This window comes from Protopterus annectens, chromosome 1.part2 (assembly GCF_019279795.1).
Source record: "Protopterus annectens isolate FY-2018-M chromosome 1.part2, PAN1.0, whole genome shotgun sequence".
Lineage (NCBI taxonomy): Eukaryota > Metazoa > Chordata > Ceratodontiformes > Protopteridae > Protopterus > Protopterus annectens.
In genome coordinates, this window is record NC_056727.1 from 366,707,030 (window position 1) to 366,722,863 (window position 15,834).

The following is a 15,834-nucleotide window of genomic DNA, read 5'->3' on the forward strand; positions in this document are numbered from 1 at the left end:
ACCTGATATGTTCTACAAGGTGCCGGAGGAGTGCAAATTTCTATATAAGTGCACTTCTGCTGATCCTATGGTGGTATTACTTTTTTTCTGACAAATCCTTTAATCTGTTGCCATCTGCTAAGCTCCTTCCTTTTGATAAGGACAGTAAGGCCATGGAAAGGTTTGGCAAGAAGAAGGTTTATACTGCTGCCACCATGTCTAAGGCAGTTGACTAACAGACTCATATGCCCAGGTATGTTTTGGCCCTCCTTTCCCAGCTTTCTAAGGTGGTATCTGACCTTACTGATTCTGATGGGATGGCATCTGCCCTTTCCCTGATGGAGTTCACTTTTCAAGTTGCCCATCACTCAAGAAAATGCAGCTATGATGCAGCTGATGCTTCTTCTGATCTCCTGCTTTTGCTTCAGTGATGAAGTGTTATTCTTGGTTAAGTCTTTTGGATGCACTTTTGGATAACAAAAGTCTTTTTGGGACTGCTGCTGCTGACTTATTTAAGTCCCACCAAGATAAGGGTAAGGCATAGGACTTGGTTCATTCTTCTTGCAGGAACTTAGGCATATTTTTATTTCCCATATTCCTATGTTTCAGTGGAACTATCCTTCCAAGTCGGCCTTTTTTTGCAGACAGTCTTGCCCCCATCCTACAGGTACAAAGGACTCTAGGCATGTTCCTCCTGTTAAGTCTACTCAGACTCCTCCTTCCCAGAAACCTTCTTTTCAGAATAACCCTGGTTCTATATCATGTTTGGCCTTCCCTTCCATCAGACAGGTCTCCTCGTCTCTCCTCCTTTCCTTGTCTCTTCCAAATTGACATCGGATCACCTAGGATTCTTGGGTGCTGTGAATTATCTATCAGGGATATTTCATGGTTTGAAAGTCCCTTCCTCCCTTTTCAGGCATTCCTCAACCTCCTTGAGAACAGCTTCCTCATCTTCCAGAGACTTTGCAATCACTCTTGGATCAGGGCACCACCCAGCTAGTTCTGGGTTTTACTCTGGAAGAAGGGTACATGCAGACCAATTCTGGATTGTTCCCTGCTCTACACTTTTTTCAAGATCTCTTATTTTTGGATGTTGTCCCTTCAGGCCTTCTTTTCTTCTTCTTCAACAGACCTTTTTGATGTCTCTAGATCTCAAGGATGCATACATTCACATTCCCATTCATCCTCTGTTCAGGAAATGTTTACATTGCTCTGTTTCTTCCTTGCATTTCAGTTCTCTGCTTTACTTTTTGTCCTTTCTACTGCCCCAGGGGTATTCATTAAGTTCCTCTCTCCTGTCATTGCTTTTTGCAGGCTTTGAGGTATATAGATTTTTCTCTACCTAGATGATCCACTTATTCAAGCTTCTTCTCCTGGCAGTCTGTTGCAGAATCTCCAGTTTGCCATTTGCCTTTTACACAGTTTGTGGTTCACCATAAACTTCCAGAAATCAGATCTGATGCCTTCCCAGGATCATGTTTTCCTCAAATTCAGGCTTCAGACCATTCCCATGCTGGCATCTCTTCCTGTTCCCAAGGTTCAGTCCTTAACCACCTTTTTCCAGTCTCTTCTTCCTCTGTCCTCTGTCATGGTCAGGGAATGTCAGGGTTCTGGAATTTATGACCTCCACCATTTCCATGCTTTCTCTTGCCAAGCTCCATATAAGGAAATTTCAGTGGTACCTCAAGTCAGTGTAATTCCAACAATGCCACCCCTTGGAGTTCCCTATTCCTTTTCTTCCTTGTCTCAAGCTCAAGCTTCAGTGGTGGATTCTTCAACTCTCTCTCAATTCAGGGCTTCCCTTATAGGCTCCAATTCCTGTTCATGAGCTCTTTACAGATGCCTCAGACATGGGATGGGGAGCCTTTTGTGGCTCCCTAAAGGTCCAGGGTCTCTGGTCTCCTCATCAGAGGTTGCATTATATCAATATAAAAAACTGATGAGGGCTCTGCTTTTCACACTGCAAGCTTTTCATTTTCTCTTTCTTCCCAAGTCCCTCAAAGTCTTCACCGACAAAACCACAGTGATATGGTATGTCAACAAGCAGGGGGCATGAGGTCCTATCTCCTTTGCAGACTGGATCTTCAGGTCTGGAATCTAGCTATCTAGTGGCAAGTGAGACTCTTCAGGTGGTTTGCATTACTTTAGAGCACAATCTAGTGACAGACTCTTTCAGCCGGTCCAGAAGATAAGTTCACAAATAGATGCTTCACAGGGATATGTTTACTGACATTGTCCATTGGGGGTATTCCTCAGGTAGATCTTTTTGCCTCTGCTCTAAACAGACAACTTCCTCTACTCTGTTCCAGAGTCCCAAGTCCCCTGATTTGGAAAGCACAAGTCAGGGGACTTGTTCTTTGGAAGGGGATGCTTTGTTACATGTCCCCCTTAGTCTGTTACCAAGAGTTCTGCACAAGATCAGACAGGATTCTCTCAAAATCTTGCTGGAGACACCCTGTTGGCCCAGACAGCATTGGTTCCCCCTTCTTTCTCACTTGGCCAAGGGCAATTACCACAAGTTACCTCACCAGGTGGATCTTCTAGACAAAAGATCTCTTGTCCATCTTCAACTGCCCATTCTCCAACTGACACTGTGGGTGTTAGGGTTTTGATCCCTTTTAAGCATCTCTTTTCTGAGGATGTGCTTCTGGTTCTGGAGGAGGCCAGGAAAACCACTAGCAGAAAATCCTATACACACAAATGTAAAAGATGTTCTGTCTGGTGCCTCTTTTGCCATCTAGATCCCTTATCTGTGGAGGTTCCTCTGGTTCTCTGTTATTTGTGTGATGTACTCCATGCTAGGTTGGTATATTCTTCAGTTAAAGCTCACCTGTCAGCAATCTCTGCTTGTCTGGCCTTGACTCCTCCTCTGGCCTCCAGGTTTAAGGACAAACAATTTTTTAAAGGCATCCTTCATTTCATGCCCCCCAGGAAGCTTGGAACCTCAATTTAAAAAACTGACCCAGGCTCCTTTTCAGCCCACATCTTCAGCTTCCCTACAACATTGTACTTCAAAGACTGTTTTTCCTTTGGCCATAGCTCTCAACCTTCCATCTCCAAAATGAGGAACACTAGCCCTCATAATGTGGAACAAATGGGCAAAATGTGGAACACATACTAATGGCTTACTAACAACTTCAACTAGGAAGGCCATAGGATGGTTAAAATATGCTGGTTTTACTTATAAGGAAGATCTTTTAATGAATTAATATGATTCATTTCTATTTACCATGGATTTCACTTTACAAAATTCTTAACAATGAATGTGTGACAGATCCTTTCAATGTGGAACTTTGAGGAACATGAACTTTTTAAGACCCCAAATGAGGTACATTCCTCGTAATGAGGTACACTTGAGAGGTATGCTTTTGGCTCTTACTTCTGCCAAGAGTGTGTCTGAATTTCATGCTCTCGTGGTTATTCCTCCGTTTTTAGTTTTTCATAGAGACAGGGTGTTTCTTCACACTAGTCTTTCTTTTATACTCAAGGTGGTCAATGAGTTCTCCCTTAATCAAGCTATTCATCTTCCATCTTTTTTTCGTTCTCCACAGTATGCCAGTAAGATGGTTCTTCACACCTTGGATTTGTATAGACAGCTCAGATCGTTAGATAAAACTAAAGTTATTCACACATCTGAGCAGCTTTTTGTTTCTTTTCATCCCAGGACTTTGGGTTTGGCTGTTCTAAGCGAAACATCTCCTCCTGGATTTCTAAGGCCATTTCCTTGTGTTATACTTTTCATGGCAAAATCCTTTCCTCATCTGTAAAGGCATATCCTACTACGGCAGTTGCCTCCCTGGTGCCTTTTTCAAGGTTTTGGACACCTATTCCATCCTCAAGGTTGCTACTTGCTCCTCTGTTCTTACTTCCACTAAACATTACAAGTTGAAGGTTATTTCCAGAGACAGAGCAGGCTTTGCCAGAGCTATCCTGCATGGGTTTGTGGAGGGTTTCTCTGTGTCTTCCTCCTCCCAGGCTTCCTCTTAAGCTCTTGTACTCCCCCTTATGTGAAAACTACTGTAACAGTGATATAGAATGGCATGGTACAGTTGTGTAAAATCCTTTCATAACAGTAGATGTCCTTCTCTTCACTGTTGTAGTATTCTGTCCGTCACAGCTTCCCCCTCTGTCTTGACTGTTGTCCTGTTTTCTGGTTGCCATCCTGGCTGAGGGTACTTCTTCCTTCTTCCCTTTTCTTTTTTCCTTCTGTATGTCCATGTTCCTCCTTGTCCTTGAGGGTATTTTGTTCCTCCTGTTTTTTTTTCATTTCTGAGTGTTTGCATCTGTATGTCATCTTTGTGCCCTACGTCTTGCATGTGAAGCATGTGTGTGACGTACAGTGCTTATAAGAGCTAAAAGCTTTGGTATAATGGTCGGACATTTGGCTATACTTGGCAGGAGATCCCTTAGGTGAAGAATACTGCAACAGTGCAGAGAATGACATCTACTGTTATGGTAAGATTTTACACAACTGTATGTTCTCCTTAAGGATCTGCATCTAAAATCCTTCTCTCTCTCCTCATTTCTCAAACTCACCCCTTTCAGTCACCATCCCCATCCAATTTGATTTATAACATTTTGTTTGTTTTATGTATATAAGGCTTAACTGTGTAGCTCTAAAGTATCTCTTCAAATCAGGTAATACTAAACCACCATGTTCTATGGGAAGAATCAACTTATTCCACTTAACTCTTGCCTGTTTTCCCTCTCAAATAAATCCATTCAACACTTTATTATCGGGCACAACTTCTCCTCTGCTTGATACAAATATTCCTGACATTTATATAAAACTAAAGGAGCTAAAATATTTCCAGTTCTTGTACCTTACTACCCATAATCCATAATCAAGAGCTTCCAGCTTCTGAATTTTTGTATTATGTTTTGTTTAGTCTCTTCCCACGTATCCTCAGTTGCTACAACAGATTTCTTTTTAACCCATACACAAATACTTTTGTCTTATTTTGTTCCCAAAAATATGGGCATTGTTGAACCAAATTCATATCTGGACATGTAGTTTAACACAACAATCTTTATTTTATCGTCCTTTATGTAATATCTAGAAAAGTCTTAAAACTGTCTTAAAATGTTCCATAACACGTCCTTTTTTGGATTTATCAAGTACAAAACAATATCATCTGCAAATTCTTGATTACCAAGAAAATCAAATTACTTTGAATTTGTGAGTCTCTTATTTTCCTTGCTAATGACCACACACAAAGAAATTAACAAAGGGGAAAGAGGACATCCTTGTCTGGTTCCCCTATTCAAACACAGTTTGCTGGAAAGGAACCCTTTCAACTTAATTCTTGCCTCTGACCCTTCACATATCTTTTTTCTCCTTATTAACCCCCTTATTCTATCAGACAACACAATTACTACAATTGCTCTACTCATAAAATCCCAGCTGACTGTTGAATGCTTTCTCTGCATTAAGACCCATCAACAATAGTAGCATTTTTCTTATACTCTGCTTCCCTATGGACCACCATTGCTCTATTAATGTTGTGAAATGTTAGCCTTCCCTTCACAGAATCACACTGATCCATATCTGTCGATTTTGGCAGCACACCTTTATTATTCTGTTAAATACATGAACACTTTATAATCACAGTTTAAAACTGAACTGGATATGTAGGAAGCTGGTTCTGAAGGGTCTTTTCTCTCTTTGGTTAATACAGCTACCTCAGCTTTCTTCCCCTTTTAAAATATCAGTGTCTTCCCTCCTATCTTCCAAATGTCTACAGGAATACCATCTGTTGCTGGAAACTTCCTCGTTGATTGATTATACATCACTACTTTTATCTCATCTCTTCCTATCTTAGCTTCATCTTCCTCTGACCTTGGCATAACTAAATCTTCCATAAATATTTCCTTTTGTTGATTTTCACATTCTTCTGCTTTAGACAAATCTTCATAGCATCTTAATAGTCTAGGAAATGTCATCACTTCCTTACAACCAGCATGACTAATATAAAGGGGACTTGAAATCGATTGTGGGAAGGAGACAAGAAAGCACTACAACAAGATCACGTTAATATGTCAGGCCCAGTGCCAGACATTTTGGGAAAACATATTCAGATTTTATAAGAAGTACCTGGAGTTATTTTAATGCATTAAAATAGCTCAGAAAACAGATACAATGGAAAAAATACATTTTTAGTCCCAATGTGGTGGTTTTCATTAAAAAATGTCACTAACATAAAACAGCAGCCTCTGATACTCCACACCTCACATTTAAAAACTTCTGCATACCATGGAGAAATGCTTTACAATTTAGCAAAGCTTATCATGTTTAATGGAGTCAACTAGTACTAATAAATACAGTAAAGGTGTTCTCTTTAGTGATAGCTAGAAGAATCAAAGCCAGTGATGTGTACAGTGGTATACCTTTTCTTGTCACAGATTTTGTGAACCAGAATGTACGGAAAAGGGCCCAAAACATAATCAGCAGGAAATGACAGGATTCTGCTGACCCACACCCAAATATGGATCCATGCAGATTGCTTGCAGAATGGGTATGTTGGCATGTACCACAAAAATTTAAATCTCTGTTGAACTGATATAAACAAATATTCAAGGTTGCTATAGTTATATGCCACCCTTTTCTGTAACCAACCATGTGCTTGACAGGACATGCTTTAGGGTTCCATATAATTTTTTTTTAAGTTTTTGGTCTTCCCTTTCCCAGTGCAAATTTCCAGCTACTGGTTCCCAGCCAGTTCACACTGCTACATCCAACTGTACAATGCCTCTACGCGACACAGGTAGGGTTAGGTGACTATGGAGTCATTATTATACTGTGCCTAACAAAGGGGGCTTTTTAAATTAATCACTATCCCCCCCCCCAACACACACACACACACACACACAATTTATTTATTTATTTAAGTTTGATGACCGGGGAAGACCACTGAGCCATAAAGAGCCTGTTTTCAGTGGAGACCCTGGGAGAAAAGCTCCAAATATTGCAAGTTACATATTATATGTACAAAAGAATAAAAAAGATTTGTACAGAACAATTAAAACATTTACAGAAATATAATACATTATGTAATAAGCTTTTGTGAGTTAACATTTAAACAGAAGGTTACTAGCCCTTTTGGAGGTCAGGTAAACTAAACATTTGCAGAAAAAGACATTTTTGTCAAATAGGCTCTTTGTAAGTAAACATTAAACAAGTAGCTACTAGCCCCTTGCAGGTTAAGTGGACCATTTTGCATGGAGAGAGTACCAGAAAATTGGAATATGGAAAGTACAGTACATTAGATAGCAGAGAGAAAAATCAGTCCCTGGTAGGGCGAGACTGTTTTAGATTGAGATGAAGCAACAGAATTGGTAAATGGTAATGATTTCAGTGCAGGGTAGAAAGAGATGGGGTGAAGAGGGATTTATGTTGGAGCATGATATGCGCATTCCCATTTGGCTGATAGATGACAGAATAGCTGAGATTTGAAATTGGTATGGTTTGGAAGGTTGCGAAGGTGTGTGTGTGTGTGTGGGGGGGGGGGGGTTCCACTGTTTGGCTAAGGAGTAGGACAGTAGTAGGTGACCAGGAAGTCATGCTGGTTTGTGGACTTGAAGGAGATTTTGGTTTGTGGATCTGAGTTGGTAGCTGGGTATATAGGATTTTAAGTATGTAGCGAGAGATGGGCAGTTTGTGGGTTTACACATGAGCTTGTGGGCAATGATGAGTTGTACGTAACTGAGGTAGTTGGGGAGTTCAAGCCAATTGAGGGTGAAGAGGGAGCGGCAGTGGTGGGATGAGTTTTTTTCATTGATTGCAAATTTGCAGATCTTATGGTAGCAAGATTCAAGTTTGGATTATAAGTCGAGATGGAGATTTGTGAACAGAGGGTCACCATACATCAGGGATGGAAGCAGGAAGGGGGATGCCAGGGTTTGACGGGTAGAGGGACTGGGAAAGTGGTTGTGTCTGTAGAGGAAACCTATCTTTTGGTGGGTTTTTTTGATTGCGGAGTGCATGTGGGTATCAAATTTTAGTTCATCATCAATGATGATGCCGAGAAGCTTAGTGGTGGGAACGATTTCAAGGGGGGTGTTCTGGCTTGTACAGTGAATGAAGATTTGTCAATAGTAGAGTTTTTGGTAGGAGAAAAGATCATTAGTTTGTTTTTATTTGCATTTACAGCTAAATGGTTAGACTGCATCCAGGTTTCGGTTGTGGAGAAGGCTAATTGGGTTTTTGCAAGGAGCTCCGAGTGTGAGAAGGCTGAGCAGATGATAGTCGAGTCGTCTGCATATTGGATGACAGATGACTCTGGGATGGAGTGGTGAAAATTGTTAATAAACAGGTTAAAGAATAGAGAGCCAAGAGCAGAACCTTGAGGGAAGCCTGTGGGTGTAGGGAGGAAGGGGGAGGTTGAAGTTTTCCATTGGACAGCTTGTTGGAGGTTGGACAGGTAGCGGGAAAACCAGGCTATGGTGGAAGGAGAGAGATGCATGGTGGAAAGTTGGGATATGAGTAGGGTGTGGGAGATGGTGTCAAAGGCTTTTGACAAATCTAAGAATAGCGTAGATACAAATTTGCCTGAGTCTCGTTCAATGTTGATGGTTTCCAGAAAGGAAAGAAGGGCAGTCATGGTGGAGTGGCTAGGGCAGAAGTCATGTTAGATAGGGGAGAGGAGATTGTTTTGGGTTAGATGTGTCATTAGTTGTATTTTTTTGATTTTCTCTAGAATTTTAGAAAGGAGGAAAGGATGGCAATAGGCCTGAAGTTAGTGGTGTCAGTATTCTTGCCATCTTTATGTAGGGGGATGATGTACGCATGGCGCCAGATGGAAGGGACGTAGGATTCTTGTATGGATCTATTTATAAGAATAGAGATGGGATAGGCGATGCTGTCTGCAGATAGTTTGAGGAAGGTAGGTGGAAGATTGCCAGGTGCATTGCAACAGGGTTTGAGTTTGAGGAGGAGTCTTTTTATAGTGCTTGTGGGAATGGGAGTAAGGCAGAAGGGTGTGGAGGGGGGGTAGGTGATTGGGGTGGAGGTTGTGGTGGGAGGGGCTGGGGTTGAAGGAGGGGGTTGGTAAGGAAGTGAATAGTTTGGCTATGCAGTCTACGAAGAATGAGTTGAACTGGGAGGTTGTGTCAAGGTTGGAGAGGGTGGGATTAGGACAGGGGTTTTCTTTATTACCAGGGTACAGAATTGATAAGATGAAGTCCCAGAATTTTTGGGGGTTTGTTGAGTGCAAGGACTGGAGTTTGGAGTAGTGAGCTTTGTGATCTTTAGTTATTAGCTTTTTTGTGGAGTTTTGGAGATGCTTAAATTCTTAGAGGGAGTTTGGGTTTTTATGTTTTTGATGCTGTTTCCATTTTTTGTCCCTTTGTTACATGGCTAGTTTAGTTTCTTTTGATAACCATGGGCAAGGATTGGTTTTGATGCGTTTGGTTCTCGGGGGGGGGGGCTTGCTGGTTGAGGAGGATCAGGAATGAGTGGTTAAAGGAGGATACAGCATCATCTAGTGGGAGGTTTTTTAGAGGGGACCAGTCAATACACTTTAGGCATTCTGAGAAAGTTTGGGGATTGAAAGAGGAGAGGTTGCGAGTTTGAATGTAATGGTGATGTTTTTGTAGAGGAGATGGGAGCCGGTCGGCAAAGGCAGGTAAGTGATCACTGAGAGAATCTGGCATTATTCCAGCTTTGGTGATTAGATTTGGATGAGTTGTTAGGATCCAGTCAATGATGGTTCCAGAGGTACATCTTTATTTGGTCTGGTTGGTGAATGAATTCGTTGGGAGAAATTGTATAGGTTGATAGTGTGGGAAGGGGCATCAGAGTTAATAGTGGTCCAGTTGATGTTGATATCACCAAGGATATAAGTTTCATTATTTATGTGGAAGGAGAACCAGGATAGGATGTTCTCAAGTGTTTTGATGTTATCACCTAGGAGGATATAGAGGGCAGCTATACATATGTATTTGTGGTTGTTTACTTTTAATATGCCTATTGTAATTTCAGCACTGACAAAGGTTGGAATTTTACTGGTGTAGGGAGTTACAGTATGGGAGGAGGAGTAGATTATAGCTACTCCACCTCCTTTTTTGTGGGCTCTGTCACTGTGAATGATTTGGTAACCCGGTGGTAGGATTTCGTGATCTTTTATGTAGGATTTGAGCCAGGTGTCAGAAATGGCATGTCGGGGTGGTTATGGAAGAGCCAGGCATGGAGGTTAGGGATTTGTTTCTAAGGCTTTGAGCATTAAGTGTAGTGATGCAAATGGACTTAGATTTTGTGGGTTGAGAGGAGGGTTTGGAGACATTAATGTTAGATGTGGGTCTGGGTTAGGGTGGATGTCGCCAGCAAGTGAGAGTGAGAATTGGTGGAGGAGTAGAGTGTGGCAGTGTGGTGGGGATGGGTAGTATGGGTTGAGTGAGACTACTGATTTTTTGGTATGACATTTAGGACAGGAGTGTAGGGGGTGGGAAGTGGAGTAGCTTAGGTTTGAATAGATATGTAGTGCTGGAGCTGGAGCTGAAGAGTTCATGTGAGATGGATTAGTAAGAAGGGGAGTGAGGATGATGGTATGAAGCAGTGGAGTGTGTAAGTGAGGTATGGTAAGGGTTGGGAAACTGTGTGAGATAGGGCAGACAGGAGAGAGAGATTAGTAGGGATAATGGAGTAATTGTGAGTGCTGATGAGTAGGGCATTGCAGGAGGGGTTGTAGAGTGTTTGGTGAATGTGACGTTTAATAGGTGAGGCTGAGGCTAATTGTGACTGGATTGGATTGGGGTGGGGTGGGGAGGATTTTGGGTATGTATAAAAATACAGATAGTGGGGGTGGGTGGAATTTGGGTGCAGGGTAGGGAAGCGGAGTGAGCCCGCAGGGCGAACGGAGTGGGTAGAGCCATGAAGGCATGATGGTCCGAAAAAAATAATCAGCGACTGAGACTCTGAGGCTGGGATAGAGCTACAGCCAGAGAGCAGGTTTTTCTATTTTACATTTTCTTTTTCTTATGTTAAGATTTACTCAGTAGGTATCAGGGAAACTTGAGAACAGGAGGATAGATAAGTAAAATATGAGTGAGTTCTACAGTCAAATAACTTTGGAAGTCATGGAGGGAATACAGTGTAGCTGTCAGTACCGATGCAGAGCTCAACCAAAAGGCACTGCAAATACCAGTTTGCTTAACAAAGCAATATATAGTGCTACTGAAAGGATTACAAGACAAAATCCATTGGAGTGTAGTTGAAAATAGCCATTGTAAGTAACCGGATAGAAGCAGAGAGGCTGTGGAGGTGATCAACTAGTAGTCCAAAAGTTTTCTGAAGTTTATAGTTTTTTGGCGTGTCTGTGCTCTCAAGTATGGGGGGGGGGGGAATAAACTGGACCTACTATGTAGTTGCAATGTACAGACATTGGATAGAAGTAGAGAGGCTGTGAGGTGATCAACTAGTAGTCCAAAAGTTTTCTGAAATTTATCATTTTTTGGAGTGTCCATGCTCTCAAGTATGGGGAGGAGAACAAACCGGACCCACTATGTAGTCGAGATGTTCACACACTGGATAGAAGCAGAGAGGCTGAGGAGGTGATCAACTAGTAGTCCAAAAGTTTTCTGAAGTTTATAATTTTTTAGAGTGTCCGTGCTCTCTAGTATGGGGAGGGGAACAAACCAGACCCATTATGTCGTCACGATGTACAGACACAATGGGAGCTCATAACATCAGGGACTGCAGCTGCTTAGGGAAATTTATCATTCCAGTTTGCATGAAAGTTACTGGCCAAGTAACACTGAAAAAGGTGATTGTTGGGAATGAATTTACTGTGAATTTGGTCAGGGTAGCTTTTTCCCAGTCTCCACAATAGGGTGATCAAGCAAAAACAGATCAATTTCTTCCTCCAGGGAGGACAGTGGACAACTGGTCACTGAATGCTTGTTTGCTGGTTAAGAAGCCCAGTCTGCAAATTAAACATGGATTCCAGTAGTACAAGTGGACACTTTCCTATGCCAGTAGGCTGGCTGCTGTCCTAACATCTTTATGTCACTGAGACTAAGATGACACCAAAGCTGCAGGGAATTTAGAATCCATTTACAATTCATTGAGTGTTACAGCACACAGGACTGAAAAACAGTATAGGAAGAGTCCAATAAGTTAATCACATAACACATTTTTGTTTGAAAAAGAACTGTTTGCCCATTACATTTTGAAATATTAACAGAAATGCTTATTGTCAATCTTACTTTTGGGTTCAGATCAAAGAAGTGGAAGTACTTAAAGCGAAGCAAGAGCTTGTCATCTTCCTGTATTCCTTGTTCCATCAGGGAGCGAGATGAATCTAACCATCTAAAGGAAAGAAAAGGAAAATTAAAAATTACCCCCGTCAGGTGCAAATACAATGTTGTTATTTTCCTTTTTCTTAGCCTTTTTGCCTTCTTATAGTTTCAGCCCAGCAACATTATTTTAACAGTGCCTAGCAATATAATGTATCAATTTGTTTATTTGTGTACCTATTTACTTGTACCAGAAGATAGTCTGAGAGTAATTTCCAAATATATTGAGGGAAGACATTACCCAATGGTATGTAAAAAGACAGTACTGCTGTTTATCTTTAAAATGTCAGTCCAGAATACATTGCTTCAGTGGTTGCCTTAACTAGGGTATGGCTATGTTGTTCTCTGTGAAAAGAACAGACTTTAAGTAGTGAGTACAGGGGCTCATAGAGGGAGGGTATAATTCCATACTGTATTGATCTACACATACAGAACTGAGGAAGTCAGTGTGGCTGAACAACTGAACGGAGGCACAGAATGTGACTTAAGACGGAGTACAGTGGTATAGTTTAACAATACAACAATATGTATGTATGTCTGGACTGACTTCAGGGGAGAGACATTCTGAAGACTGCTTATTTTACTCAGATAGTATGCCTCAAGTACACCTCAACAGAAAGTATGAATTCTATAAGGCTGTGAGGAAAGAGCTTGGGCTCAACAGTGCATGCAGCAGGCTCCTGCATTACATAAATAAACAAATAGAAGACAGAAATAGAGCTATTGCAGTTCTCAAATGGCCTATCTGTGAAAGAAAAGGCAAGGAATTTCACAGAAATAAAATAACATTCAGAAATTGAACATATATTAAACATGGATAAAAAGTACATGGAAGTACAGAAAGCAGTCAGCAGCAAAAGAAGAAAACACAGAAGGTACAAGGATAATAATTTTAAGAAGAAAATGGAAAAATGTAGCTATATTAGCAGCTGACATGGGTGAAAAAGGACAGAATGTTGACAGCATCAGTGAACAAATAGTTTTGCTACGTGTATATGGCAGAAATAAAATAATGATGGATCACAGATAAATAACATTAAATAGCAGATGGAAACATATTATCAGCTTATTTAGACAAAGATTACCAAACTCAGAAATACATTGGTAGATGATGGGACATGACAGAATATGCCCTACAACATTACAAAAACTAAATGAACTACTGGCAACATACAGTACTACTGACTGCAAGATGTTAACCAGATTGTTCAAGTACACCATTTTTGAGTATTTTTGGAACCGGGCTCAGAAATCATACTTGCCAGTATGTCCTTCTGTAGTTCAGTAAGTCTCACCATGAAATGAGATAACAGAAAATTTCCAATTCCCTATCAGAAGTTTGAGATCCGAAAGCACAACTCCCACAACTGCAAAAACTAAACTGAAATCCAGTTTTTGAAACTGGCTGATACACCTTTCAATCAATTTTGCAAAGGGGCAAAGTCCTCTGTTCCCCTAACATCACACCCATGTTACTTATAGCTACATCAATAGTGCTTTACCTCAAAGTAGGAGGAATACTCCAAGACAATGTAACCTCAGACTTACAACTTAGAATATACCTATTCAGAGATGCTGCGGTGGTACAGCGGTAGCGTTGCTGCCTCACAGCAAGAGGTTCTCCTGTTCGATTCTCGGCTAGAGTGCCTTCTGTGTGGAGTCTGCATGTCCTCCCCGTGGTCAACTAGACTCCGAAAGACATGCGTGAATGGGCGTGCCTTCGCTGAAGGTTGGGCGTCGGGCTGGCAACTCGGCACCATAAAAATCTACTGCCAATCATTAGCGGACAGGAGTTCCGCTGTGGCGACCCCTAACCGGGAAAAGCCGAAAATACAAACAACATTCATACACAGATTTCTCCTCTTCTGAGGCTCACAATTACTTCTATATCTAATCATCTGAGCTTGCAATCACTGAAATTCAAGGCATCTCACAAAACACTGAGCAATTTAAAATGCTGCAGCAGAATTACATTTCAAGCTTAAAATAAATACCCCTTTCTGTAGCTGCTGACAGATTTGAATACAGTACTGCAAGGATACAGTTAACTTCTCTTACTAAATCCCAGAAAGACTGAAAACTAAATGATGAATAAATCTGAATCTTGCCACAACACCACAAGTCTGGAACACATACTTTACATAAATGTAAAGTCTTCACACAACTGTTAAGTGTTTCTGAGACAAAGGTAGGTGCTTTGACTCAGATCATTTCCAAAGAATATATCATCCTACAGCTGAACTAAATAGACCTCTTCCAGTTCTGGTTACATTTCCAAAATCTAAAAACTAAGACACTATTTTTCTGCTGTATTAAAAACAGAAGGTTCATCTAACTGATATATAAATATCCATATTCCCTTATCTGGCATCCACTATGAGTAGGCGAAAGAAATGCACTGAGGACTAGAATCCTCAAAGTGTATTCACCAAAAAAAAATGGCCAAAAGACACTACTTAAAGTGTTTTGCAGGGGGGAAAACTTATATATACCAACACTATGGTTGTACAATTCGAAAAAGTGGGAAATTCCCCAAAAAAGTGCATCACTGCTGGGACAAATAGGAGACAGTGATTTCATATGGAAGAACTTTGATCGTCAGCGGGTTGACCTCAGGCAGCTGAAGCCTGAGAGTTTGATCTCTGTCCACGAACAAGGTAACACCTCATGTGCCTCCTTAAATTCTGAGTCAGAAAGATTAGTTTATTGTCTTATAACCCAATCTATTATATAATACCAAGACTTTATTTTTCTGAAAAGTTAAGATCCATTTGAAAAGGTGTACCACTGGTGTCTGAAACCTCACAAGAAGCACAAGACTGAATCATCAGTATTAAGCAATTTTGTATTCACAACCCAAAGTGGCTATCAAGAGTGTGGTACAGAACTTGGTATGCCGCTATACATCAAAAATATGCTACGTTGTTTTTTTCTCTTTACAGGATTTTTCTTTCTTTTCTGTATGCACACTACTTTACATTTGTGAAATTTTTCCTTAGACTATCTGAATAATCTGAATAATAAAATAATTGTCTATAATTCAACTCTCGTTCATGACAAGTTCCTTAATATTAGTAATTATTATTCATTCATACAAGGATTCCTGATGTTTCTAGACTTTTTGTCAATGGAATGCATTCCAGTTACGAACACTAGGAAATGTTTAGGATACATGTTTTATAAATACACATACCTATCCATATGAGATACACTGAAAATGTTGAATGACTAAAATACTAAAGGTCACATCACTGAACACAAAAGGTTGAAAATAGTAATTCGGCAAGACTGTGGTACAACAGGGACTGATGTTTTCCCCTTTCCCCACTGCAGTGCAATCTCATAGTTTATATACATATATAATTAGCAAGCAGGGTGGTCACATGGGGGTGTAGGGGTGCAGAAGAATTGGCACTCCCACAAAGAGCATGTGCCAAGTTTTTTGGCATTTTGCATTTTGACATTTTATGGCCGCTGTTATACCATTCATTGTTTTAGCTGTACAACATTAATGTATTCTCTTTGTCTTTCTCTTTCTATACGCACACACACACGTGTGTGTGT

The 15,834-nt window shown here is 40.7% G+C and overlaps 1 protein-coding gene across 1 annotated transcript in view; it reads right to left on the reverse strand.

Annotated features, from left to right (window-relative positions):
* FERMT1 (FERM domain containing kindlin 1) overlaps positions 1–15,834 on the reverse strand; it is a 1,173,069-nt gene that overhangs the window by 790,151 nt on the left and 367,084 nt on the right. Inside the window, exon 6 of the mRNA XM_044056523.1 lies at positions 12,181–12,283. Coding sequence (XP_043912458.1) covers positions 12,181–12,283 — 103 coding nt within the window. The remainder of the gene's footprint in view (positions 1–12,180; positions 12,284–15,834) is intronic.